At 43.9% G+C, this 23,863-nt stretch overlaps 1 protein-coding gene across 4 annotated transcripts in view; it reads left to right on the top strand.

The window, feature by feature from the left end:
• Positions 1 to 23,863, top strand: part of LOC144501559 (myocardin-like) — a 362,084-nt gene that overhangs the window by 252,000 nt on the left and 86,221 nt on the right. For 2 of the 4 annotated variants that reach the window (XM_078225412.1, XM_078225411.1), the window contains exons 1-2: positions 1,656 to 1,803; positions 5,276 to 5,341. In XM_078225412.1, coding sequence (XP_078081538.1) covers positions 1,683 to 1,803; positions 5,276 to 5,341 — 187 coding nt within the window. In that variant the 5' untranslated portion in view covers positions 1,656 to 1,682. Of the gene's footprint in view, positions 1 to 1,655; positions 1,804 to 5,275; positions 5,342 to 23,863 lie in introns of those variants that run through there. The other 2 variants (XM_078225413.1, XM_078225414.1) reach the window with 1 other exon arrangement.

Raw genomic sequence — 23,863 nt, 5'->3', positions numbered from 1 at the left:
AGTTCCCCATCTACTCCATCCAAACCTTTTTTAATGTTAAACGCCTCCGTCAGGTCACCCCCTCAACCTCCTGTACAGCCATGTAAGATTGTACCTCCATTCCTGCTGAATCCTGATCAAGGCCTAGAGGTGAGAGAAGCTTTCACATTGGGAGATGGAAGAGAGGACATTAGCCGTCCTTGAGGCTGTTTGCATACACCTGATCAAGACATTGACAAGAGACCTGAGGCTCTGCACTTCAGAAGGAATTGTGAAAATGTAAAAAGTACGAAAATTAACTTTGAAACTGATCAAATAGAAATATCAAAATGGGCCAAATAAGACAAGTATTAATAATCTAGCCATTTGACATTTTAGGGCGATACAATGGCACTGTGGTTAGTACTGCTGCTCACAGCGTCAGGATCCCGGGTTCAGTGCTGGCCTTGGGTCACTCTCTAATTCATCCCCAGTCTACGTGGGTTTCTTCAGGGTGCTCCGGTTTCCTCCACAGTCCCAAAATGTGCGGGTTGGGTTGATTAGCTATGCTAAGTTGCCCCTTAATGTCAGGGGGACTAGCAGGATAAATACTTTGGGGCTATGGGGATAGGGTGGGATTGTCGTTGGTACAGGCTCGATGGGCCAAATGGCCTCCTTTTGCACTGTAGGGATTCTATGATTCTGAAGGATCAGGACTGGTTTTAATAGGTTCTGACCACAACTATTATTAGTCATACAAATCCCAGAATGATTACATCACAGAAGTAACCACATAACCTTCACAGAGTGCTCATTGACAACTGCATTGAAAGGACCCTAGCAGAGCATTGATTATTTATGCTTTGTATCAATTACTCCAAATAGCAGTTTTGATTATAGAAAGTCAAAGGCAGGATTAATGCAAATTTGTGCAGGGCAAAAAAAAATGTTCTTTTTAAAAATTTTAATGGGGTAGCAATCAGTCGGTAAAAGAGCTGAATGGTCAGCAAAAGGCTATCACATCGACTGGCTGTTATGTTACTTGCCCTGCCTGCTATTCAATTCCTATAAAGGACCAGAATAAAAGGGCAGAAATATTCTGTTGTATTTACTTTGCAGAGCTCTCTTCAGAAGTTTTATTTTTCACATTCTTTGCGGCAAACACCTGTTACAGTACTATCAGTAATTCAGCAGTAAAAGCAACATGAAAGTGTAAATTGTCGGCAGTTTTCAAGTTGCTTACTTTTTCACCCAGGGTAGAACTTGCTGGGCAGGCGTATTCACAGCCGACAACTGTTGGTACTATTTTTGTCAGCTTAATTTGATCAGTTGTATATAAATCATCTGGTTGAATTTCAGTGACCGGTTTAGAGGCCTCAGCACTTCAGCCTGACTTTGAGAGGCTTCTATTTTTAAGGCAGTTTCCCAAAGGTTCGCGTTTTATCAGTTCAGCCCCGTGGCCTAACGAACAGCCGGGACCTGTGAGGAAATATTTTATGCAGGTTCCAACATGACTGCAGAGAGCTTTTCTCTGCAGGTTGACAGCACCAGAGGGTGTGCTGGGAATGATCTCATAGTCTGAAGCGAGCTTCCCTGCCCATTCATTTCGGCTTTTCAAACTAACATTCGGAAGTATGGGGACACTTAGTGGAATCTGGGGTCTCCCAGCAACACTCGACTGCAATCAGGTGCTTGTAGGGCTGTGACCCTTTGCGAAAGTAAGCATGGTTGATGCCACAGAGAGGCAGAACAATCTGTCAGGAATCATGCCTTACAAAGTGTATGGAAGCCAGGATGACAGCTGCTACATTCACTCCTGTTTCATCTCTCAGGGATTAAAAGGAGGTTTGAATATCTCATTTTTACTCTGCTTTTTTTTCCCCTTTAAACCTCAGCTGCTTCTCATTTTAAAATTTGAACTGTTATGACGTGCACTTCTTGTGCTTTTGCCGGGTTGCTACTGAACGCTTGCACTGTTTCCAGTTGTTTGCCACCAAACAAGTTATGGCTTCTATTATTGGGCGTTGGTGAGTCAGGAATAAATAGGCCTGCTCCCTTTTGAGTTCACTGTTTTAGATTTGTATATGTAAAACCTCTACCTTTGTGTAAAAAATAAAACCACCAATCCTGAAACCTATGGCAGACCCTGTACCTCGCCGGTTACTTAACAACAGCAAGGTGACATCTGCATTAAGGGAGCACACACTATTCGAATCAGATGCACATACATAACGTTGGAATTCACATTTCTGAATGGCCAGTTGAGGAGTTGGGCAGCCTCATGGTAAATAAGTTCTCAAGGAAGTTTAATTTCAGAGTCCAGATGCTGTACAGCATGATTCTGAACTATCTTGGGAATGTGGCAGTGTTTCACCTCTCAGTGTTCACGGGTTTTTTTTGTGTTCTCCTGTGCTGGGACCACACACTGCCCATGGATCTGTTTAAAAGACGTGTTTATAATTGTGCATCCTGTTTTTCACGATATATTTGTGTGGTTGCACTGTTTGTTTGTCTTCCAATTTTGCGCAGCTGTTGTCGTGGAGACCGGAGTTTCGTTCTTGAATAATGCTGAAACAGTCCTTTTGATTTTTCAGGTTTTATTATTTAACATTGATTAAATTAATCAGCCCTTCAATCTCCTCTGCCAGTTGAGTGTTTTGTCGGTTCCCGGGCACCCACTAGAGGGAGTATATCACACTATTACAAAGCCATGGCCATCCCCTTAGCGAGGGAATTTGTGTGTTGCCTTATCACACCTCCCAGGAGTTCCAAACCACTTCGCAGTCAGAAAGTTACTTTGACACACAGCCACTGTTGAAAAGCTTGAGATGGCAGCAACCATTTTTGCACCTCTGGCAAGCTCTGACAGAGAACCATGAGATGATTGGTGGCATCATTTGAGGAGGGAATCGTTGCTAGGACATCAGGAGAACTCTCTGCTTGTTGAATAGCATTGAGTGATCTATAATTCCACACAACAGGCAGAACACAATTCAGTGCTTACTGTAAAAAATACTTCCTCAATACAGCTTTTTAAAGTATCAGCTTAATTGAAATATTGTTCACTCCCACATGATCTGGACTCCTTTTCACAAGGCTTTTGTGGATTTGCTGACATGCAATTTTTTTGCAGATAAATGAAAGACAGCATACATGTATCATGCATAAAACCTGTAGTCTCACCCCTGAACCACAGAAATGCCAAGACCATGAAGAGGTCCTTATTGAATAAGTGCAGCTGTATATAAAGCATCTCTCCGCAGCTGTCTGAAATGACCCTGCAGGCAATAAAAGTCAATGACATATCCTTTAAGAAGTGCAGGCAGTGGGATGCCTCTCTGAACTCTAAAGGTTGAAACCAAAAGAGAAAATGCTGGAAAATCTCAGCAGATCTGGCAGCATCAGTAAGGAGAGAAAAGAGCTGATGTTTCGAGTCCAGATGACCCTTTTCTCTCCTTACAGAGGCTGCCAGACCTGCTGAGATTTTCCAGCATTTTATCCTTTGCTTGAAGATTCCAGCATCTGCAGTAATTTGCTTTTATCTAAAGGTTGAAGCACTGCAAGAGATTGTGCCCTGTTTATACTTTCTAAAGGGCAGTCAGGCCAATAGAAACCATCACATTTATCTCCACAGATGCTGTCAGACCTGCTGATGATTTCCAGCATTTTCTGTTGATTCAGATTTCCAGCATCTTGCAGTATTTTTACTTTGTGTATCAGCTTTGAATCATCTTCTACATATATATAGTTGTATAAGTGTTGATTTTTTTTTTGAAAAGGTAAAAGCCTCTGCTGCCATCTTTTTGCCAATCCACCATCAATGGCAGGTCAAACATAGATAACATATTCTTTCTTGATGGTTAATCACTTGTATGCACAAACAGTGCTGTGCCAACTGGCTCACTGTCTAAAACATTGGGGATGACAGTGTTAGTAGCTGGTTTGCTGCACTGCAAATGCACCTTTTGTTGGCCAATCACAGAGCACTGTCGATAGTAATTGTGGTGACCCATGACCCTGCTCCCCCACCCCCCACCTACCTCCACACCAAGCACCCTCCGCATTGAGATCAGACAGCACTGGCCACAAATAAGTAAAGATTTTCCTACATCTTCAGAGGGTGCCTCTATCGTGAGTCTCCCTCGGCTTATCCTGCCTGCTTGAGCAGTGTCCATCTCGCCCAGTAGGGTTGGGAGCAGGCTAAGTCTGCAAGCCGTCCCATAGGCGCAGCCGGCTGCAAGTCCCCCCCCCCCATCACCCTTAACTCGACAACTCTTCCAGGGGTGCCTCTTAATTTTTCCCCTCCATTAAGATTGAATAGGCGGGTGGTCAGACAGCATCAGCACCCACTTTTGGTCCCGACCTCGGAACATAAGGTGGTAAGATTCTGTCCAGCATTAGAAAGGGACAGGAATCTTAGTCAACTTCAACTTTTGTTTTAGCCAGATATATTCTCCACTTGATATCCTAAAGTTTTCATTCATATTTTGTATATAGTGGTTGTTAAATTAAGCGTTTGTTGCTATATTCCACTCAAAACTATAAAATAAATTCTAATTTACCTGGCTGCCAGATAATAAAATTGATTTCTTTGTGAGAATCATAAGGTGCCATAAAATGATGTGTCCAATCCCACAGCATTGCACCATCAGGCAGGCCTCTCTCCAATGGTATTTTCTCTCTCTCTCACCTAGCTCAGCAACAACTAGTGGGAGTTGCCTTTCTTTTTATAAACTTCCTGGTCTATCCACCACACAGACTCTGGCAGTTCCAAACAATAACTTAACTCGAGGTTTAAACATTGTTTGATCTTTGCTTTGTTGTTGCAGTTTATTTATCTCACTCAAACCTCAAGGGTGCTACCACCTTGTTAACTCCGTAATGCTATGCTTTATCATTCCCTGTGTAAAAGCCACAAAATTCAAAGAAAGGCAGCAACTGCAGTGCCAAATATATTTTCAGCAGGCTTGTTACCTTAGCAAGAGGTTATGGTCAAACCATTCCGGCAGAACACACCTCTGCTTTTCAAGAAGTACAACAAATGTGAATTAAAAACTCAAAAGATGAACTGTATTTCTGGGAAGCATCTGACACCCCAAAGGGAGGAGCCTTTCAACAGTGATTGATATGGTAGTTGCAGATGGTCTTCCATTGCCTAAAGTGCCCTGGTATCTGCTTGGCTGACCTCAAGCAGTTGCCATGGACCTCCCTCTCACCAGAGTCTAATTACCCTTCCTATGGCCACCAAACACTCACTTCATGGATGCTACTGAAGGGCTTGCTTCCTGATCTCTGCAAATGTTGTCTTTTGTTGCAGTTCTACAACTCCGACTCCAGCAACGAAGAACCCGCGAGCAGCTAGCAGACCAAGGCATCATGCCACGTAAGTACACATAAGACATTAGCTCTTCTTTCTCCTCTGTCTATGTATATGCAACCAGGAAGCCACTGTGTATCACCAGTTAAGCTATAAATAACGCTAAAGCACAAAGTGACCTCTTTGACCTCAAAGAAACGTAACTGTAACTGGTGAAAAAAACATTCAGCTGTATTAAGTCCCTTCAGCTGCACAAGATAATGTACTAAATCAAATTAATTGCTCGAGGGAGGTGGGGTTGAGGTAGTAAATTCCATTTGAGAGCTAAATGAAGAGCAGTTCAATGTTGGGTATGTTCTGTTTAATAACTGTTTTACCCAACTTTGTCTTACACTTATGCCAGCAGGTTACAGCACTTTAGTTCTGGAGGTTGTGGCACTTTCTCATGTGAATTCTCAGAGCCAAGGCAAGGAGATTATGTCTCTGCTGAGGAAACTTGAACTTCTGATAAATTAAAGCCCTGTTGCCCAGTCAGCAACTATTTAAAAAAACATCGGCGCATCTTGTAACTCCCAAGGATTAATTGTCCAGACTACCTTATAGTGAGACATCTTCATGGAAAAATAATGATAGTATTTCACAATCATTGTGTTACTTATTTGCAGTATATCTTTTTAAAAATTATTTTATTGATTAATGTCACAAGTAAGGCTTACATTAATACTGCAATAAAGTTACTATGAAAATCCCATAGTCGCCACTCTCCAGCACCTGTTCAGGTACACTGAGGGAAAATTTAGCATGGCCAATGCACCTAACCAGCACATCATTCGGACTGTGGGAGGAAACTGGAGCACCCGGAGGAAACCCATGCAGATTAGGGGAGAATGTGCAGACTCCACACAGACAGTGACCCAAGTCAGGGACTGAACCCAGATCTCCTGGCGCTATGATGCAGCAGTGCTAACCGCTGTGCCATTGTGCCACCATAGAATCACCACAATGCAGAAAGAGGCCATTCGGCCCATCAGGCCTACACCAACAACAATCCCACTCAGGCCTTATATATCCTCGTAACCCCACATATTTACCCTGCTATTCCACCTTAACACTTAATTTACCACGGACATTCAACTTAACCCACACATCTTTGGACTGTGGGAGGAAACTGGAGCACCAGAGGAAACCCACGCAGACACGAGGAGAACGTGCAAACTTCACACAGTTACCCAAAGTCGAAATTGAACCTGGGTCTCTGGTGCTGTGAGGCAACAGTGTTAACCACTCTGCCACTGTGCTGCGTATATGGGTACATTAGCATTGTGCTTATGTTACTGAATTAGACGTGCAGAAGACTGGACTAATAATCCCGGGACCTGAGTTCAAATCCCACCATGACGGTGCAAAAATTTGATTTCACTTTAAAATATAGCTGAAAATTTTTTAAAAATTGTCCCTGGTAAATGTGACCAGGCTACTGTCAGATTGTGGTGAAGACCCATCTGGTTAGCTCTGACGAAGGGCCATCTAGACTCAAAACGTTGGCTCTATTCTCTCCCCACAAATGCTGTCAGACCTGCATTTTCTGTTTTTGTTTCATATTCCAGCAACCGCAGTATTTTGCTTTTATCTTGGTTCACTAAGGAAGCTTGCCATCTTTACCCAGTCTGGTCCACACGCAACTCCAGTCCCAGACGAGCTTGGTTGGCTCTTAGCTGCCCTCTGAAGTTGCCAGCAAGTCACTCTGTTGTAGTACCTAATACCACCTTCTCAGGGAAACCGGAGATGGGCAAGAAATGCCCGCAATGCCCAAGTTCCAGGATCAAGTTAACTTTACCGAGATATTTAAACTGCAAATAAGTGCATGTAGCAATCATTTAAAAGTAGATTATGATCCATCAGCTTCTTTTGTAAAAATGCAAATAATTATTGACGTTCCTACTGAAGTGGTTTTTGAAAATATCTTGCGAGTAGATTACCTGTGGCAACGTTCAGTGAGTCAAAGGCTGCTTTGGAATGACAGAAGCATTTGACCAGGTAACCATACCTCTGTATTGCGATGCTGCCACAATGGTATTATGTTTGATCTTGTCTGCCAGTTTAGGACCACATAGTCTTTTGCTGTGAGCAGTATATACTGAAGTCAATTCAAGGCTGATCCCATTCCTTTTTAAATATAATCTAGAAACTTGCATGTGTGATGAACATTCTAACACTTAAGTATACCGAGGGATCTGATGTGGCATGAGTCAAAACTTGTTGCAAGGGGTGTGAGTAATACCGAGGGAAGTAGTGAGAGGGATTGCATAGAATCATAGAATCATAGAATCCCTACAGTACAGAAAGAGGCCATTTGGCCCATCGAGTCTGCACCGACCACAATCCCACCCAGGCCCCACTCCCATATCCCTACATATTTTACCCGCTAATCCCTCTAATCTACGCATCCCAGGACACTAGGGCAATTTTAGCATGGCCAATCAACCTTACCCGCACATCTTTGGACTGTGGGAGGAAACCGGAGCACCCGGAGGAAACCCACGCAGACACGAGGAGAATGTGCAAACTCCACACAGACAGTGACCCAAGCCGGGAATCGAACTCGGGTCCCTGGAGCTGTGAAGCAGTAGTGCGAACTACTGTGCTACCGTGCCGCCCGTACTGCCGCATATATAATACGGACGGCACGGTAGCGCAGTGGTTAGCACTGCTGCCTCACAGCTCCAGGGTCCCGGGTTCGATTCCCGGCTCGGGTCACTGTCTGTGTGGAGTTTGCACATTCTCCTCGTGTCTGCGTGGGTTTCCTCCGGGTGCTCCGGTTTCCTCCCACAGTCCAAAGATGTGCAGGTTAGGTTGATTGGCCAGGTTAAAAATTGCCCCTTAGAATCCTAAATTGCATAGGTTAGAGGGATTAGCGGGTAAATATGTGGGGGTAGGGCCTGGGTGGGATTGTGGTCGGTGCAGACTCGATGGGCCGAATGGCCTCCTTCTGCACTGTAGGATTTCTATGGTTTCTATGGTTTCTAATACTGAAATCAATTGGAAAGCAATGTCTAAGACTTCCTATCACAAATGAAGCAAATGTTTTTATGATTGATCCTAAGAAAATATGTTTTTAATGTTTCCTTACCCACTGCATCTGTATACATAAATCTTTTTATAAAGTGAGATTGGCTTAGAAGAATGGTTCCAGTGATGAGAAATGTCAGTTCTGAGGATAGATTGGGGCTTTTCTCCTTAGAGGAAGAAGGCTGAGAGGAGATTTGATGGAGTTGTTCAAAATCATGAGGGGGCTGAACAGGGTAGATTGGGAGAAATTGTCCCTGCCTGTAAAAGGATCAAGAATGAAAGGGCACAGATTTAAAGTGATTAGCATAAAAAGCAAATGTGATATGAGGAAAAAACTTTACACGGTTTGGGTCTGGAATGCGCTGCCTGGAAGTGTGGTGGTGAGAGGTTCCATTGAGGCATTCAAGGGGGCATTAGATGATTATTTGAACAGAAACAATATTCAGGAGTACAGGTAAAAGGCAGTTAACTCTCAACTGCTCTCTGAACAAGGGCAACTAGGGATAGGCAATAAATGCCAGCCAGCCAGCGACGCCCATGTCCCATGAATGAATTAAAAAACTGGCATTAAGTCATTTGGAGAGCCAGTGCTGACACAATGGGCCAAATGGCCTCCTCCTGCACCCTAACAATTATATGAGTCTGAATTTTTAATTTGAAATTTGGGTGCTCTAATCATGTAACCAACCCCCATCACTTTTACTGGGCCAGCAACTCTCTCAGAAATAAAAGCTAAACACTGGATAACCCCTCCTTGAAAAGCTTTTCATATCCTCCTCCCTGTTTCTTTACAAATCAATTGGAGAAACTAGCCCGCAGAATAGTGTAACCATCTCCGATTTCCTTTTTCTCTGAGTCATAATTGATGCATGGTAAACATGCTCTGAATTGCACACACTTGGCTTGTAGTATCCTGAAAATTACTGGCAGGGGTGTAATTGTTAATTCATTTAATTGTGCAAATTGTAGTGCTGGAATACCTGTCAACAGCAAGTCCAGGTTTGAAGAGAAGCTTAGATTTTTAAGTAAAAATATAATTTATGGTACTTTGGAACAAAAAAATTCTTATATCTAATCATCATTTGGTCGCACGGAACTTGACTATTACTGAAAAAAGGCATGTTGAAGCTTCTCATCTTGCACTCATCTGTTGAAATAGTATGATACGGGGGAAAATAACAATTTGTACTACATGAGAAGAAAAACTTGGACGGGTTCATGGATGAGAGGGGTGTGGAGGGATATGGCCCAAGTGCAGGTCAGTGGGACTAGGCATAAAATGGTTCGGCACAGACAAGAAGGGCCAAAAGGCCTGTTTCTGAGCTGTAATTTTCTATGGTTTCTTTCTATGGACATTGATTGGTAGAAGTGTTGCCATGGAGAAGGCATAAAGTAAGTGACAGCTATTTGCTAACTCATTCCTCAGGGCAATGCCTTGTCCAATCAGAATCAAACTGCCTTGTTTAAATTTCAAACTATGCTTGGCAGTCACCTAGTGCAATCTCCATGGCCACACCTTTCTCAACCAGAGTCTACTTGCCAACGAATCACACTTTTGTTCTCATACAGTCTACATTGTTGCTTTCCCCTGATATCGGTATTAAGTTTAAGTTTATTTATTAGTGTCACAAGTAAGCTTACATTAACACTGCAATAAAGTTACTGTGAAAATCTCCTAGTTGCCACACTCCAATGCCTATTCGGGTACACTGAGGGAGAATTTAGCATGGCCAATGCACCTAATCACATCTTTTGGAACTGTGGAAGGAAACTGGAGGAAATCCACGCAGTCACGAGGAGAATGTGAAAACTCCACACAGACAGTGACCCGAGGCCAGAATTGAACCCAGTTCCCTGGCGCTGTGAAGCAGCAGTGCTAACTGCAGTGCCACCGTGCCGCTCATAAGTATTGATTGATTTAAGTATCTCAAGCACATACAAAGAGGGACCGCTGCAACACTAGGTGGGTTAGTAGATAGGAGGCAGACATATGCAATGTTGTATTCTGTAAATAAGCTATCTAAGAAAGGTTTTGCATCTATTTACATAATTCATCATCTGGCTCTCGATCCATTCATCTTTAGGTAGGAGATTCCATGAAATTGGCTCAATGATAATGAAAGCAAGGTAATGGTATGTGATTTGAAGTAGCACCTTGAGTTGATTTCTGATTTTTTAAATATACTCCTAAATCATTGGCATTTCATATTTGTAAAAAAAACAGTCAAGGAATGCGATGGCCAACCTTTGACATTGAAATAGTTTCATGTCAGAAGTAAAACATAGACAATTATCAGTATCGTTCAGCCAGTTATCGATAGTGTATTGCATATCTGCATCATCCTCTGGAAAAGCACATATGAACAAAGATCATTTGGAATGTAACTCATTTTCAAATGAAATGAAATCATGGATTTTGCGATTGCAATACTGAAGATAATATTAATGAGCTACCATCAACATTATATCCCAGGCCAGAAAGTCTGTAACTTTGACCTGATCTTAGCAATGACATACCGAAGAAAAAACAAAGCCAGTATTAGAAACTGAAGGCAATCAAGATTTGATCTGTTTTTGAGTCGTGATCTCAGACGTTTGTATCTTTTTCCCGACGAAGAAGGTCGAAGAGAGAATGTCCGGGGTGCGTGGGGTCCTTAATTATGCTGGCAGCTTTTCCTAGGCAGCGGGAAGTGTAGACAGTGGACCCGATTTTACCATCAAGTTGTGCCCGTTTTCCGGGCGCGAAAACTTGGTAAAGTCGGGTGTGAGGTGAGTAGCGTGACCCGCGCCCACCTCCATGCCATTTTCCTCTTTACCAAGGCCCGGAAAAGGCCGTGATCCGGACCGCAACCGAAACAGGTGCGACAGCCATTTAAATGCATTTGCATGCATGGAAACAGGCCCTTCGGCCCAACTTGTTCATGCCGCCCTTTTTTTAAACTCCTAAGCTAGTCCCAATTGCCCGCATTTGGCCCATATCCCTCCATACCCATCTTATCCATTTAAATTGACTTAGTGGGCTGCATGCCCAACTTTATTGGCACTTCTCCCTTTACCACCGCGTTCGCCCACCCAGAATCAACGTGAAACAGACATGCTCCACAAAAGTCCAATTTGGATGCTCCAGTAAATGAGAGATAGGTGCCGAGCATCTGACGGCGCTCTGCTTGAGATTTGGGGGCGGGGGCGGCTGGGGGGGGGGGGCAGTTGCCACTCTGCCTGTGATCAGTGAGGGCGAAGGGGGGGTCCGCTGCCACTCTGCTGAGGTCAATGATGGGGAAGGGAGGTCCGCTGACAGCCTGCCTGGGATCGATGAGGGGGAAGGGGGGCCCGCTGCCACTCTGCCTGTGATCAGTGAGGGGAATGCGGGAGGAGGGGCCCATGATCGGTCTGGATGGGGGGATAAGGGGGTCAGTATTGTTGTGGGGGTGGAGCAATGTCTATGGAGTCCAGGGGGAGGCATTATCCGGCCCAGGAGAGATGTGGCAGGGGAGCCGCATTCTATCATTTTTCTGCGCATGCGCAGTTGGAGGCGCCGATCGGAGCTGCAGGGTTTCGGGCGTGTTAAGCCCCACCCACAGACTTCTGCAGAGCGATTCGGAATTGTTGATATTTTTTCAGGCACAGTGCATATGGGGGCGTCTGAGAACGGGTCTAAAAGTCGGATCTGAAACACTCCCAGATTCAAGTCCGCCCAGCACTTAGAATCAAAATGGTAAAATAGGGCCCAGTGTCAATGGATGGGAGGCTGGTTTGAGTGATGGACTGGGCTTCATTCACAATCCTTTGTACTGTGTTGCAATATACAATGTAGTAAACCTCCCAAAGCACTTCACATGAGCATTATTAGGGAACATTTGTCACTGACCCACAGAGAGATAATGGGCGGGATTTTCCAGCCGCGCTCGCCCCAAAACTGGAAAATTGCACCTGAGGTCAACAGATCTTTGCATTGTCCATGTCCCACCCGCTACAATTCTCATGGCGGGCTAGACGGGAAAATTCTCCCCAATATGACAGGTTAAAAAAAGGCAAAAAGCTTGATCAGAGAGCTTTGTTTCATAAAGGGGAGGTGAATTAGGGAGGGAATTCCAGAGCTTATAGAGACTAGGTAGCTGAAGCCATTGCTCCAATTGATGGATACTAGAAATGCTCAAGAGACCAGCACTGGAAGTGCACAGAGGCTTTGGAGTGTTTTAGGCCAGGGAAGTTAACTGAGATAGGGAGGAGCAACGCCATGGAGAGATTTGAAAACAATGTTAAGAATCTTAAATACAAGGCGTCAGTGGACCAGGAGCCAGCGTAGCTCAATGAGCATAGGAGGGATGGATGAACAGGGTTTGGCACAAACTTAGATATCAGCAGTAGAGTTTTGGGTGAGTTGGAGGGTGAAAGATGAAGATTGTCATGAATCAAGAACTAATGTTTATAAATGCCATCACCTTCACAAATCACGTCAAAAAAAAATACTTCCAACTTTCCAATCTCCATAGTACCCTCATCAAGCTGCAATTAAACGTGGCCTGAACAGAAAATACTTTGAAATGTGGAAGCTTGTTTCATCTCCTAATTAACCTTTTACTAATTTTTCCGCAATAATCTGGTGCATCTGCCACGGTTTGTTGATGTCAACTTTACATTCATTGAATTAGGACTAAAATCTCTTGATTAGTCATCTCAGTTGCCAGATGTTTAAAGCTGCTTACCAACTTCATACGTTCCAAAAGAATGTATGGTTTTGATCAGAGCAGATTTGTCCACATATTTGCTGGTTGCCAGCAGGATGTGAGTGTCAGCTTCAGTGGCAGCTCAACAGCCTGGGATGGAGGCAGGATCAGCTGCCCCAGTTACACTTGAGCCAGCTGAGATCCTTAGGAGAAACTGGTTGTAGAAAAAGGAGCAATGAAGAGAGCCAACCACTGTTTAAGAACTACCCAAAGCAATAAAGCAGGTAATAGAATTCCAGTAGATTAAACATGCTCACACCACCTAATGTATTAGGGTCTGAAGTCTCTTTGTACCTGTATTATAGTTGAAAACATTGTGATCCAATTCCTAGGTCCCTGAGCTAGTAATACTGAAGAATATTAATTCAAAAGCAAAATGCTGTGGGTGCTGGAAATAAAATAAAAACAGAGAATGCTGGAAATACTTAGCAGGTCAGACGCCACCTGTGGGGAAACAAAGTAGGATGTTTCGAATCATAAAATCCCAACAGCGCAGAAGAAGCCATTTGGCTCATCGAGTCTGCGCTGACTCCCTGATAGAATATCTTATCCAGACCCTCTCCCCCGTCTTATCTCTCATGGTTAATCCATCTAACCTACACATCTTGGGACACTAAGGGGCAACTTAACATGACTAATCCACCTAACCTCCACATCTTTGGACTGTGGGAGAAAACCGGAGCACCCGGAGGAAACTGGAGCACCCGAAGGAAACCCAAGCAGGCATGCGGAGAATGTGCAAACTCCACACAGTCACCCGAGGCCCGAATTGAACCTGGGTCCCTGGCGCTGTGAGGTAGCAATGCTAACCACTGTGTCACCAAAATCGATTTAACAATAGATGATTGACCTGAAAGATGAGGCTGGATTTTGCTTCCAGTGTCCCAATTCTGATGACAGGCTGACATCCGGGCTCCTAATCCTGAAGTAGATGTGGCGGAACTCTGGAGGAGAGTTTTGAAGAAATGAGCAATCAAGGAGGTGCACCCAGGCCTCCTATCCAATTAGGGGCTGTGGCCGGGCTCTACAGCCACAGGGGCCAATGGGAGTGCAAAATTATTCTCTCTCAAAACGTTTCAGATTGGAGTGTCATTAATCTGAAGTAAATGACAGTAATAATCTCGATTTTCATCTTTTCCACAGTGACACTTCCATTCCTGCTTTAATTTTCTGAAACTCAACAAGAATCCATCTTAATTTGCACAGTGGTTACCCCTGCTGCTTCACAGCTGGTGCATGAGGTGGTTGAGGAGCATGAGAGAGGTGCGACGGCAAAGTCTCTCAGCATAGTCTGTAATGGCAGACTACGCTGAGAGACTTTGCCGACGCACCTCTCTCACACTCCTAAACCACCTCATACACCAGCCTCACAGCGCCAGGGGCCTGGCTTCAATTGTGGCCTTGGGTCACTGTCTGTGCGGAGTCTGCACGTTCTCCCCGTGTTTGCGTGGATTTCCTCCGGGTGCTCCGGTTTCCTCCCACAGGCCAAAGATGTGCGGATTAGGTTGATTGGCCATGCTAAATTGATCCTTAGTGGCAGAGAGACTAGCAGGGTAAATACGTGGAGGTCCGGCCCTGGGTGGAATTGTTGTCGGTGCAGGCTCGAAGGGACGAATGGCCTCTTTCTGCACTGGAGGAATTCTGATTCTATGATTCTAATTCCTACACATTCTAAAGCTATTTGCAATTTTGCATTTGTTTTGAGTATGATGCTTCATGGTTGAACAATTATTACTCTTGACCATTGTTTAAAAAAAATATTGTTCTGTCAGAATGGTCAGTAAAATATGAGGGTGTTTTCTTTGAGCTTTATTCAAGTACAGCCGAGCATAGTCGATGTTACTTCGTTCATCCCAGCCACCGAGAGAAGGCACGATACAGACTTGCAAAGACTTGAACAAGGTTTCCAAAACCGAGTGATGCAGTTTGTATCAGTGAGATAGAGAGAAGAAACTTCGATTTCCATTCACCTGGCAAGGCTGCATGGTGAGTGTTGAAATCCTGGCAAGCTGAGGCAGTGTGGCAACATCTAAACGTGTTCAGTCTTCATCTCAATAGATCTGTTGAAACGAGAGTTCGAAAGGAAGTGAGCACCTTTGCGTTAAAGGAGAGATTACAGGAGACATTGACCATGAGTCAAAAGTATTTGATATCTGGCAGTGTGTTGAGAAATGGCAGGTAATAAGAGCATAAGCAAGGCAAGAGTCAGAGTGAAGAAGCCAATGCGTAGAGATTTATCAATTCTCTTCCTTTCCTGAGTCTCCTAATACAGATGGAGTATCCTCTATCTGAAACCTTTGGGGCTTTTTATGTTTCAGTATTCAGATATTATCAGTTTTTGGATCTATCATGTATAGGTTGAGGCTGCTTCCATTGCAATAGCCTAAATCTAGGCTAGCTATAATCTACAAATACTAGGTTGTTTCTCCATTTGCCAGGTTCGTGCTGGATCAAGTCACAAACTTTCCGTGCAAAAGGTGGGTGACATTTATTTTGGCTCACATCAGGGCCTGTGCAAAAAACATTTCAGCCTTCAGATGTACGGATAAAGGGTACTCGATTTGCATATCAATTTTGATAAAGTAGGGATGTCAGGAAACAGATCACTTCAGTTAACAGATTGTCACCACCTTTTGTGAGTGTATACAGCAGACTTGCTTTCAGAATGGTGGGATTGCAAAAATCTTTTGATGATGTTTTCTTGGCTCTGAGTGTATCCATTCCCATTGTTAATGGTTTAAAGCCTCAAACTTATTTTCAAAAGGTGGCATATATTTTGTGTCATGTGGCGAATATGGCGACCCAATAAGTTTGTCCCTACATCAAAATCTTGTTGGATCCAATATCATCCACAAGCAGAGTTTTGTGACTGTCATAGGACACGTTGGTAAATAGTAGGGAAGAGCATGCTGTGGAACATCACAGGGGTGACAATGGCTGTGTTAAAATGAAACATTGAACTATACTCTTTCATGCAGAGCATACATGCAGTAAATTTCTTTTTACCATGTTTCTGACTCTGCATCTGTTACGGTATTTCTGCAGGAATTGTGCTGTAAGGAAAATGAGCCAGCATCTAACATGTTAAAAAAAATAAAAGTTCAGAAAACAAATGAACGATCATGTAATGCAAGGAATTCCCTCGACACTGAGATCCAACAGTAATTATGTTATGTTTAGATCTGTAGCCAAATAAACAACTTCAAGGCCATTATCTGACCTTTGATGAACATGGCAGGGTGTGAACGGACTGTGTCAGAACCATCAGCAGAGTGTTACTTATCTGAAGGGCTTTACTTAAGAAGAAATATCTGTGTATGAACTGAACAAGATTTTGCACAGCACAGCCTAATTGTAAAGCAAGGGATAAGAGCAAACTCTTAATTTCAAAATCGAATGCCAAGTCAGGCAGGTTAAACATCAAATGCAATTTGCGAATGTAACACCTGCAGATCCAATAGTCACTGAATGACTTTCTATTTAAGAATTGTGGTGTAAACAGGGGTGAGCATCTGCGGTGTCAGTCATCAATTTTAGAAAGCATCTCACTGGCATCTTGTGTTGTGTTGTGTTGCATTCTTCCAAATGTCACAGTACTTCTGACATAGTGTGTTTTTAAATTCCAACCACAAATGTATGAAATTCAAATGATCCAAATGTGAAATTGAGAACAAATATCCCAGGGGGATATAATCAGTGGAGAACCCAGAAAATGAGATAGAAACCACTTCTCGCTGAGTATCACACCTCATACTGTTTTATACTTCGCGGTGGATCTGTGCATTTCTGGTACATACTAAGCCACTAGGGAATGGTTTGTGTTTTCCACTGGATCTAAAGGGATTTACTGTCACATAACAAGGAGCTGGAACATCACGTTCATTCCTATCATGAAACACTACTCACTATCATCAGCATATTGTTCAATTCCAGCCTCAGGTGACTGTGTGGAGTTTGCACCTTCTCCCTGTGTCTGCGTGGGTTTCCTCCAGGTGCTCCTGTTTCCTCCCACAGTTCAAAAGATGTGTAGGTTAAGTGGATTGGCCATGCTTAATTGCTCCTTAGTGTCCCAAGATGAGTAGGTTGGATGGATTAGCCATGGGAAATGTGTGGAGTTATGGGGATAGGGTGGGTGAGAGGGCCTGGGTAAGATACTGTGTCATAGAGTCAGGATGTGGCTTTTGCTACCAAATATACCTGTTGGACTTTAACCTGGTGTTGTTAAACTTCTTACTGTGTCATAGAGTCAGTGCAGACTTAATGGGCCAAATGGCCTTCTTCTGCACTGGAGGAATTCTATGATATCAGATATCAGATGCTTCCCAATAGATTACTGGGAAAGTGAGCAATGCTCATCACTCAATCAGCTGAAGATCACCTTGAGATTGACAAGTTCCCCCCTCCCCCAGACGAAAAGGAAATCTGATGTATTCTCTTGCTCATACAGACCTTAAATAAGAGACATGAGCCAGACTTTTCTGGATGGCGGTAGCTCATAATTATTGCCCATTTCTACTTGCCCTTAAAGTGGTGATGAGCCGCTACCTTACACCCTTGCAGCTCATCTGTGCAGGTAGACAGTGCTGCCTGGATGGGAGGGCCAAAATTTTCATCCCAGGACAGTGAAGGAACAGGACAATTTCCAAGTCTGGATGGTGAGTGGCTTGGAGGGGAACTTGCAGGTGATGGTATTTACCTGCATCTGCTGCCTTTGTCCCTCTAGGTGGTCGAGGCTGCTGGTTTGGAAGATACTTGGTGAGTCGTTGCAGGGTCTCTTGTAGATAGTACACACTGCTGCCACTGTGTGTTTTGAGTGTGGGGGAAGGTGGGCGGGGTGTGATTGTTGAAGGTGGTGTATGGGTTGCCAGTCAGGTGGGCTGTTTTGTTCTGGATAGCGTTGAGTTCCTTGAATGTTATTGGAGCTGCACTCATCCAGGAGTATGGAGTGTATTCCATCACATCCCATCATGCCTTGCAGATGGTGGATAGGCTTTGGGGAGTCAGGAGATGAGTTATCTGCCTCAGAATTCCCAGCCTCTGACCTGTTCTTGTAGTCACATTTATATGGCGGGCCCAGTTCAGTTTCTGGTCAATGATAAGCCTCAGAATGTTGAGGAATTCAGCGATGGTAATGACATTGAACATCAAGGGGAGATGGTTATTGCCTGCACTTGCATGGCACAAATGTTACTTGCCATTTATCAGCCCAAGCCTGAATTTTGTCCAGGTCTTGTGGACAGAGACTACTTCAGTGTCTGAGGAGTTGTGAATATTGCTGAATATTATAAAGTTATCAGCCTCCTCTTCCTGTTAGTTGTTCAATTGCCCCCCGCCATTCATGACTAGATGTGGCTGGACTGCAGAGCTTTGATCTGAATCATTCGGTGGTGGGATTGCTTAGCTCTGTCTATCACATGCTACTTCCACAGTTTGGCATGCAAGTAGACATGTATTGTATCCTCACTCTTGTTAACCACATTTTTAAGGTATGCTGCTGCTTTTGCACTCTTCATTGAACCAGAGTTTATTCCATAGCTCAATGTTCATTGGAGAGTAAGGGATCAACTGGGTCACGAGGTTGCTGATTGTGGTTGAATACAATTCTGTTGTTGCTGGTGGCCCACAGCACCTCCTGGATGCCCAGTTTGGAGCTGCTGAATCTGTTTAAAGTCTATCCCACTTAGCACGGTGATAGTGCCACACAGCACACTGGAGGGTATCCTCAATGTGAAGAGGGGACTCTGCCTTCACAAGGACTGTGCGGGGGTCACTCATACCTATTCTGTCATGGACAAATGCATCTGCAGCTGGTAAAATGGAAAGGACAAGGTCTTGTATGTTTTTCCCTCTTGCTGGTTCCCTCAGAACCTGCCACAGGCCCAGTCTGGAAATATGACCTTCAGAACCTGGCCAGCTCATTAAGTAGAGACACTCTTGGTGATTGACATTGAAGTCTTCCACCCAGAGTGCATTCTGTGCCCTTGCCACTCTCAGGTGCTAGTCAACATGGCCCTTGCGGCTAAAGGGATCAAGAGGTATGGAGAGAAAGCGAGAGGGGGATACTGAAAGTGCATGATCATATTGAATGGTGGTGCAGGCTCAAAGGGTCGAATGGCCTTCTCCTGCACCTATTTCCAATGTTCTATGGAGTAATACCGATTCATCAGCTGAAGGAGGGTTGTAGATCATAATCAGCAAGAGGTTTCCTTAGCTATGTTTTCCCTGATACCATGAGAATTCATGGGGTTCAGAGTTAATGCTCAGGATTCTGAGGGCGACTCCCTCCCAACTGTATGTCACTGTGCCGCCACCTCAGCTGGGTCTGCCCTGCTGGTGAGACAGGGCATCCCCAGGAATGATGATGTTGGTGTCTGGGACATTGGCTATGAGGTATGATTCGGCCAGTATGGCTGTGTCAGGCTGTTGCTTGACTAGCCTGTGAGACAGCTCTCCCAATATTGGCACAAGTCCCCAGATGTTAGTAACGGGGACTTTGCCAGGTTCATCTTTTCCTATTTCTTCTAGTGCCCAAGTTGAAGCTGGATGACACATTCAGTTTTACTTTTCTGTAACCGTTTGGTCTCAGATTGTTGTGGGTTTAGAGTCACTTGTAAGCCAGGCAAGGTAAAGGCAGCAGATTTCCTCCCTTAAAGGGCATTAGTGATCCAGATGGGTTCTTTACAGCAATCAATAATAATTTTAAAAATCTGGAAATAATTAATTGAAATTCCACCAGCTGCCACGATGGGATTTGAAACTATGTTCCCAGGACCTTGGTCTTGGCTTCTGGATTACTTGGCCAGTGACATCTCCACTGTGTGACCATACCTCCCATCTACAGGATGCACTGCACTCCTTTGGCAACATCTTCTATCCCGTGACTTCTACCATCTAGAAGAGCAAGGACAGTAGACGCATGGGAACGCCACCACCTGCAAGTTCCCCTCCAAGTCACACCATCTTGCCTTGGAAATATATCACCGTTCCTTCACTGTGGCTGGATCAAAATTTGAAACTCCCTCCCAGTGGTTGTATTGCAACACATGGACTGCAGTAATTCAAGAAGGCATCTCACTACCCTCTGCTCAAGAACAACGAGGAATGGGCAATATATTGTGCCCTTGCCAGCAATGTCCACATTCTGTAAATGAATAAAACCGAATGTGGGAAAGCAGACTGATGTACACCGGGGGATGGGAACGAGCCCACACAGCCCAATACATCCCAATTGAAATCTCAAACTTGTGTCTCACTGGCCATTGAAGTGAGTATCTTTGGTCTGTGCAATTTAGTATCAGATCTGGTTTTTGCCAGCGAAGCCTTTGGTGAAATTAAATTTCATTACTTGTATCTCTTTAATTATGGCAATATTGCTGTACCAAACCACTGAAGATCATTTTTAGAATTGGTATTTAAAATTCTTTCAAATCGCCTTATCATGCTTCTCGCTGTAGAATAATTGTGAGATTACAACCTTACCTGCAATAATCTCAAAGGAGGAAGCAAAGTGAAATGCACTCTCCTATTTTTGTCCCTTCCGTTCTGGAAAGGGTTTATTCTAAATTTTGGGAGACCTTTGCACTGTTGGTACTGCTATGAACCAGCAACCTATCTGAAGTGTTCTTCAGTAATTATAAACACCTAACCTGGAACTGATTTTTAACCATGTTTTAAACATTCACAAGTATTGGGAGGACAATGCACTGAACAAAATGATGCCTTCAGCTTAGTAGCTTTTAATTATTTATTCAGGGGATGTGGGCATCACTGACAAGGCCAGCATTTATTGCCCATCCCTAATTTCCCTAGAACTTCGTGGTTTGCTTGGCCACTTTCAGAGGGCATTTAAGAGTCAACCACATTGCTGTGGACCTGGAGTTGCATATAGGCCTGACCGGGTAAGGATGGCAGATTTCCTTTGCTAAAGTACATTAATGGACCAGATGGGTTTTACGACAATCGACAATGGTCATCATTAGACTTTTAATTCCAGATTTTTATTAAATTCAAGTTTCACCACCTGCCATGGTGGGTTTCGAACCTGGGTCCCCAGAGCATTATCCAGGGTCTCTGGATTACTAGTCCAGTGACAATACCACTACTCCATTGCCACGGGAAGAGCTCCCAGTCGTACAAGAAGAAGTGAGTATCATGTAGCGTGGTGACAAGCAGAGACATCAGGCTGCCCCCCTCCTCACTACAGACAAGAGAAAGGGGGCTGCAAATAGATCCTGTCAGCATTGGGTAAGGGAGCATGTGTGAATTGGAAAATGTGGAAATTAGGAAGCAAAGTAAATAATAAATTTGAAAAAGGAAACAAGCCATCATCAAAGTTGTCATGTTTACAAGGCAGTTTGGTTGGCGATTCCATATGGTGATGATTCAGATGCCTGAGAGCAACCCTTAGTCCTGCAGTCTGTTTACTAAACCAGTGTGACCCCTACACACGTGCAGGGAATCACAAACATTCATTCACAAAATGTTTACCTTGCCATAATATTGCTTCCTGAAACGCTACAGTGAGAAGCTGAAGGTCTGTTCAGACCAAGTATGGACAGCTAATGAGGGCAAGAGGGCATTTTTTTTCAATCAGTAGGATGGGTCAGACATCAAAAATACAAGAATTTCTCAGCTGATTTTCATTAAAACAATGGTGTAAAATGCCACTGTACACACTTTACCTTGTGTTGTTAAAACCCTTACTGTACACACTGAACAGGGATATTGTGCACCTCGCAGTGGATATATGATATTGCACTGCTCATACATGTCTGAAATGTTACAAGGTGGCCTGCTGTTTGGTCGTAACATTTTGAGTTTGAAATCAATGTGCAAACAAATTGGTCTATTTGCTTTCATTTGGGTTAAATATTTATCACAGGAGCTTTTTTTTAAATTAAACAAGGGTTTTTCCTGCAAGGAGCAAGCAGTGACGACAATAAATATCAATCTGGAAAATATCTGTCTGGTCACCCTTCGTTTAGGTATTCATGATAGCACTTTTCACGATTCGCCATGTTGGCCAGAATTTCCCAGCTGGTCCTTGGATCTTCAGGTCCCGCGGAAGTGAATGGGCGTTTGAAAGGATTGTTGAGTTTTCCAGCCCCACCGCACCGTGACAGGACTGGAAAAATTTGCCCTGCAGCCTTTTCCCGTTCAAGTAACAAAAGGGTCTCTTAGGATCACGTACTGTGAAATCTTGGGGGTGATCTTACGAAAAGAATTCTAAGTCCAGGACGAGCATGAAAACAGGAGAGTTTCTGATCTGTTTTTTTGTGCGAATTCAAATCTGCGATCTTATATACTTAGACATTGATTCTATTCTAAATACATGTAAATTTAACTTAAATTATTCAGCCTCACACTAGAAATAGGCACAAGGCTGACCTCGCCAGATATCTGGTACCGGTAAGATGGCGAGAGGCAAGAAATTGGGCGCGAACCTAATTTAAGAACATAAGAACGAGGAGCAGGAGTAGGCCATCTGGCCCCTTGAGCCTGTTCCGCCATTCAATAAGGTCATGGCTGATCTTTTTGTGGACTCGGCTCCACTTACCCGCCCACTCACCAAAACCCTTAATTCCTTTACTGTTCAAAAATTTATTCTTGCCTTAAAAACATTCAATGAGGTAGCCTCAACTGCTTCACTGGGCAGGGAATTCCACAGATTCGCAACCCTTTGTGTGAAGAAGTTCCTCCTCAACACAGTTCTAAACCTGCTCCCCCTTATTTTGAGGCCATGCCCCCTAGTTCTAGTTTCACCTGCCAGTGGAAACAACTTCCCTGCTTCTATCTTATCTATTCCCTTCGTAATCTTATATGTTTCTATAAGATCTCCCCTCATTTTTCTGAATTCCATTGAGTATCGTCCCAGTCTACTCAGTCTCTCCTCATAAACCAACCCTCTCAATTCCAGAATCAACATAGTGAATCTCCTCTGTACCCCCTCCAGTGCCAGTGTATCCTTTCTCGAGTAAGGAGACCAAAATTGTACACAGTACTCCAGGTGTGCCCTCACGAGCACCTTATACAGCTGCAACATAACCTCCCTGTTTTTAAACCCCATCCCTCTAGCAATTTCTCAGCTCTCTCACAATCTTACTGGCTCACTCCGCCCATCGGCCGGTGGGACGCAACAGTAAGATCACCCCTACCCCTCCTTATCTTGGATTTGTTTTGCCATTTGTTTGACAGCAACAAAGAACATTTGGAGCTGGTGGTGTTGAGCGAAGTAAATGCCAGTGTCGCCTAACTGCTGGCAACCCCCAAAATGATTGGTGACAACATCAAAGTGGCAGAAATAAACTCTACAAAATATTTTGAAGGAGGGAAAGTTAGATGAACATGGACGAAACAGAATAGAAATTAAAATCCAGAAGGAGAGAGAAGGAAGTAAGGAAAAAGCCAATAGGCAAGGAATAGATAAATTATTTTCACTTGCTTCTCGGTTCTGAATCAATCACTTTGCAGATTATTACGGGTCTACGAAAGGATACCGAAAATCCGAGAAATGTGGCAGATTTCTCATCTAGCTGCCTGTTTTTCTTTCTTCATTTCTCGCCCATATTTGAAATTTGCTTTTGCACATTTTGTTTTTTTCCACGTACTGCATTATTTCTCAACAGCACAGTGTTTAGCAGTGCTATCTCACAGCACCAGGGACCAAGGTTCGATTCCGACCTTGGGTGACTGTCTGTGTGAAGTTTGCACCTTCTCCCTGTGCCTGCGTGGCTTTCCTCCCACAGTCCAAAGTTGCGCAGGTAGGTGGATTGACTATGCTAAATTGCCCCTT

This window comes from Mustelus asterias, chromosome 12 (genome assembly GCF_964213995.1).
Source record: "Mustelus asterias chromosome 12, sMusAst1.hap1.1, whole genome shotgun sequence".
Taxonomy (NCBI): domain Eukaryota; kingdom Metazoa; phylum Chordata; class Chondrichthyes; order Carcharhiniformes; family Triakidae; genus Mustelus; species Mustelus asterias.
Note: the sequence above shows the minus strand (reverse complement) of the source record. Positions and strands in the feature narration are given on the sequence as shown.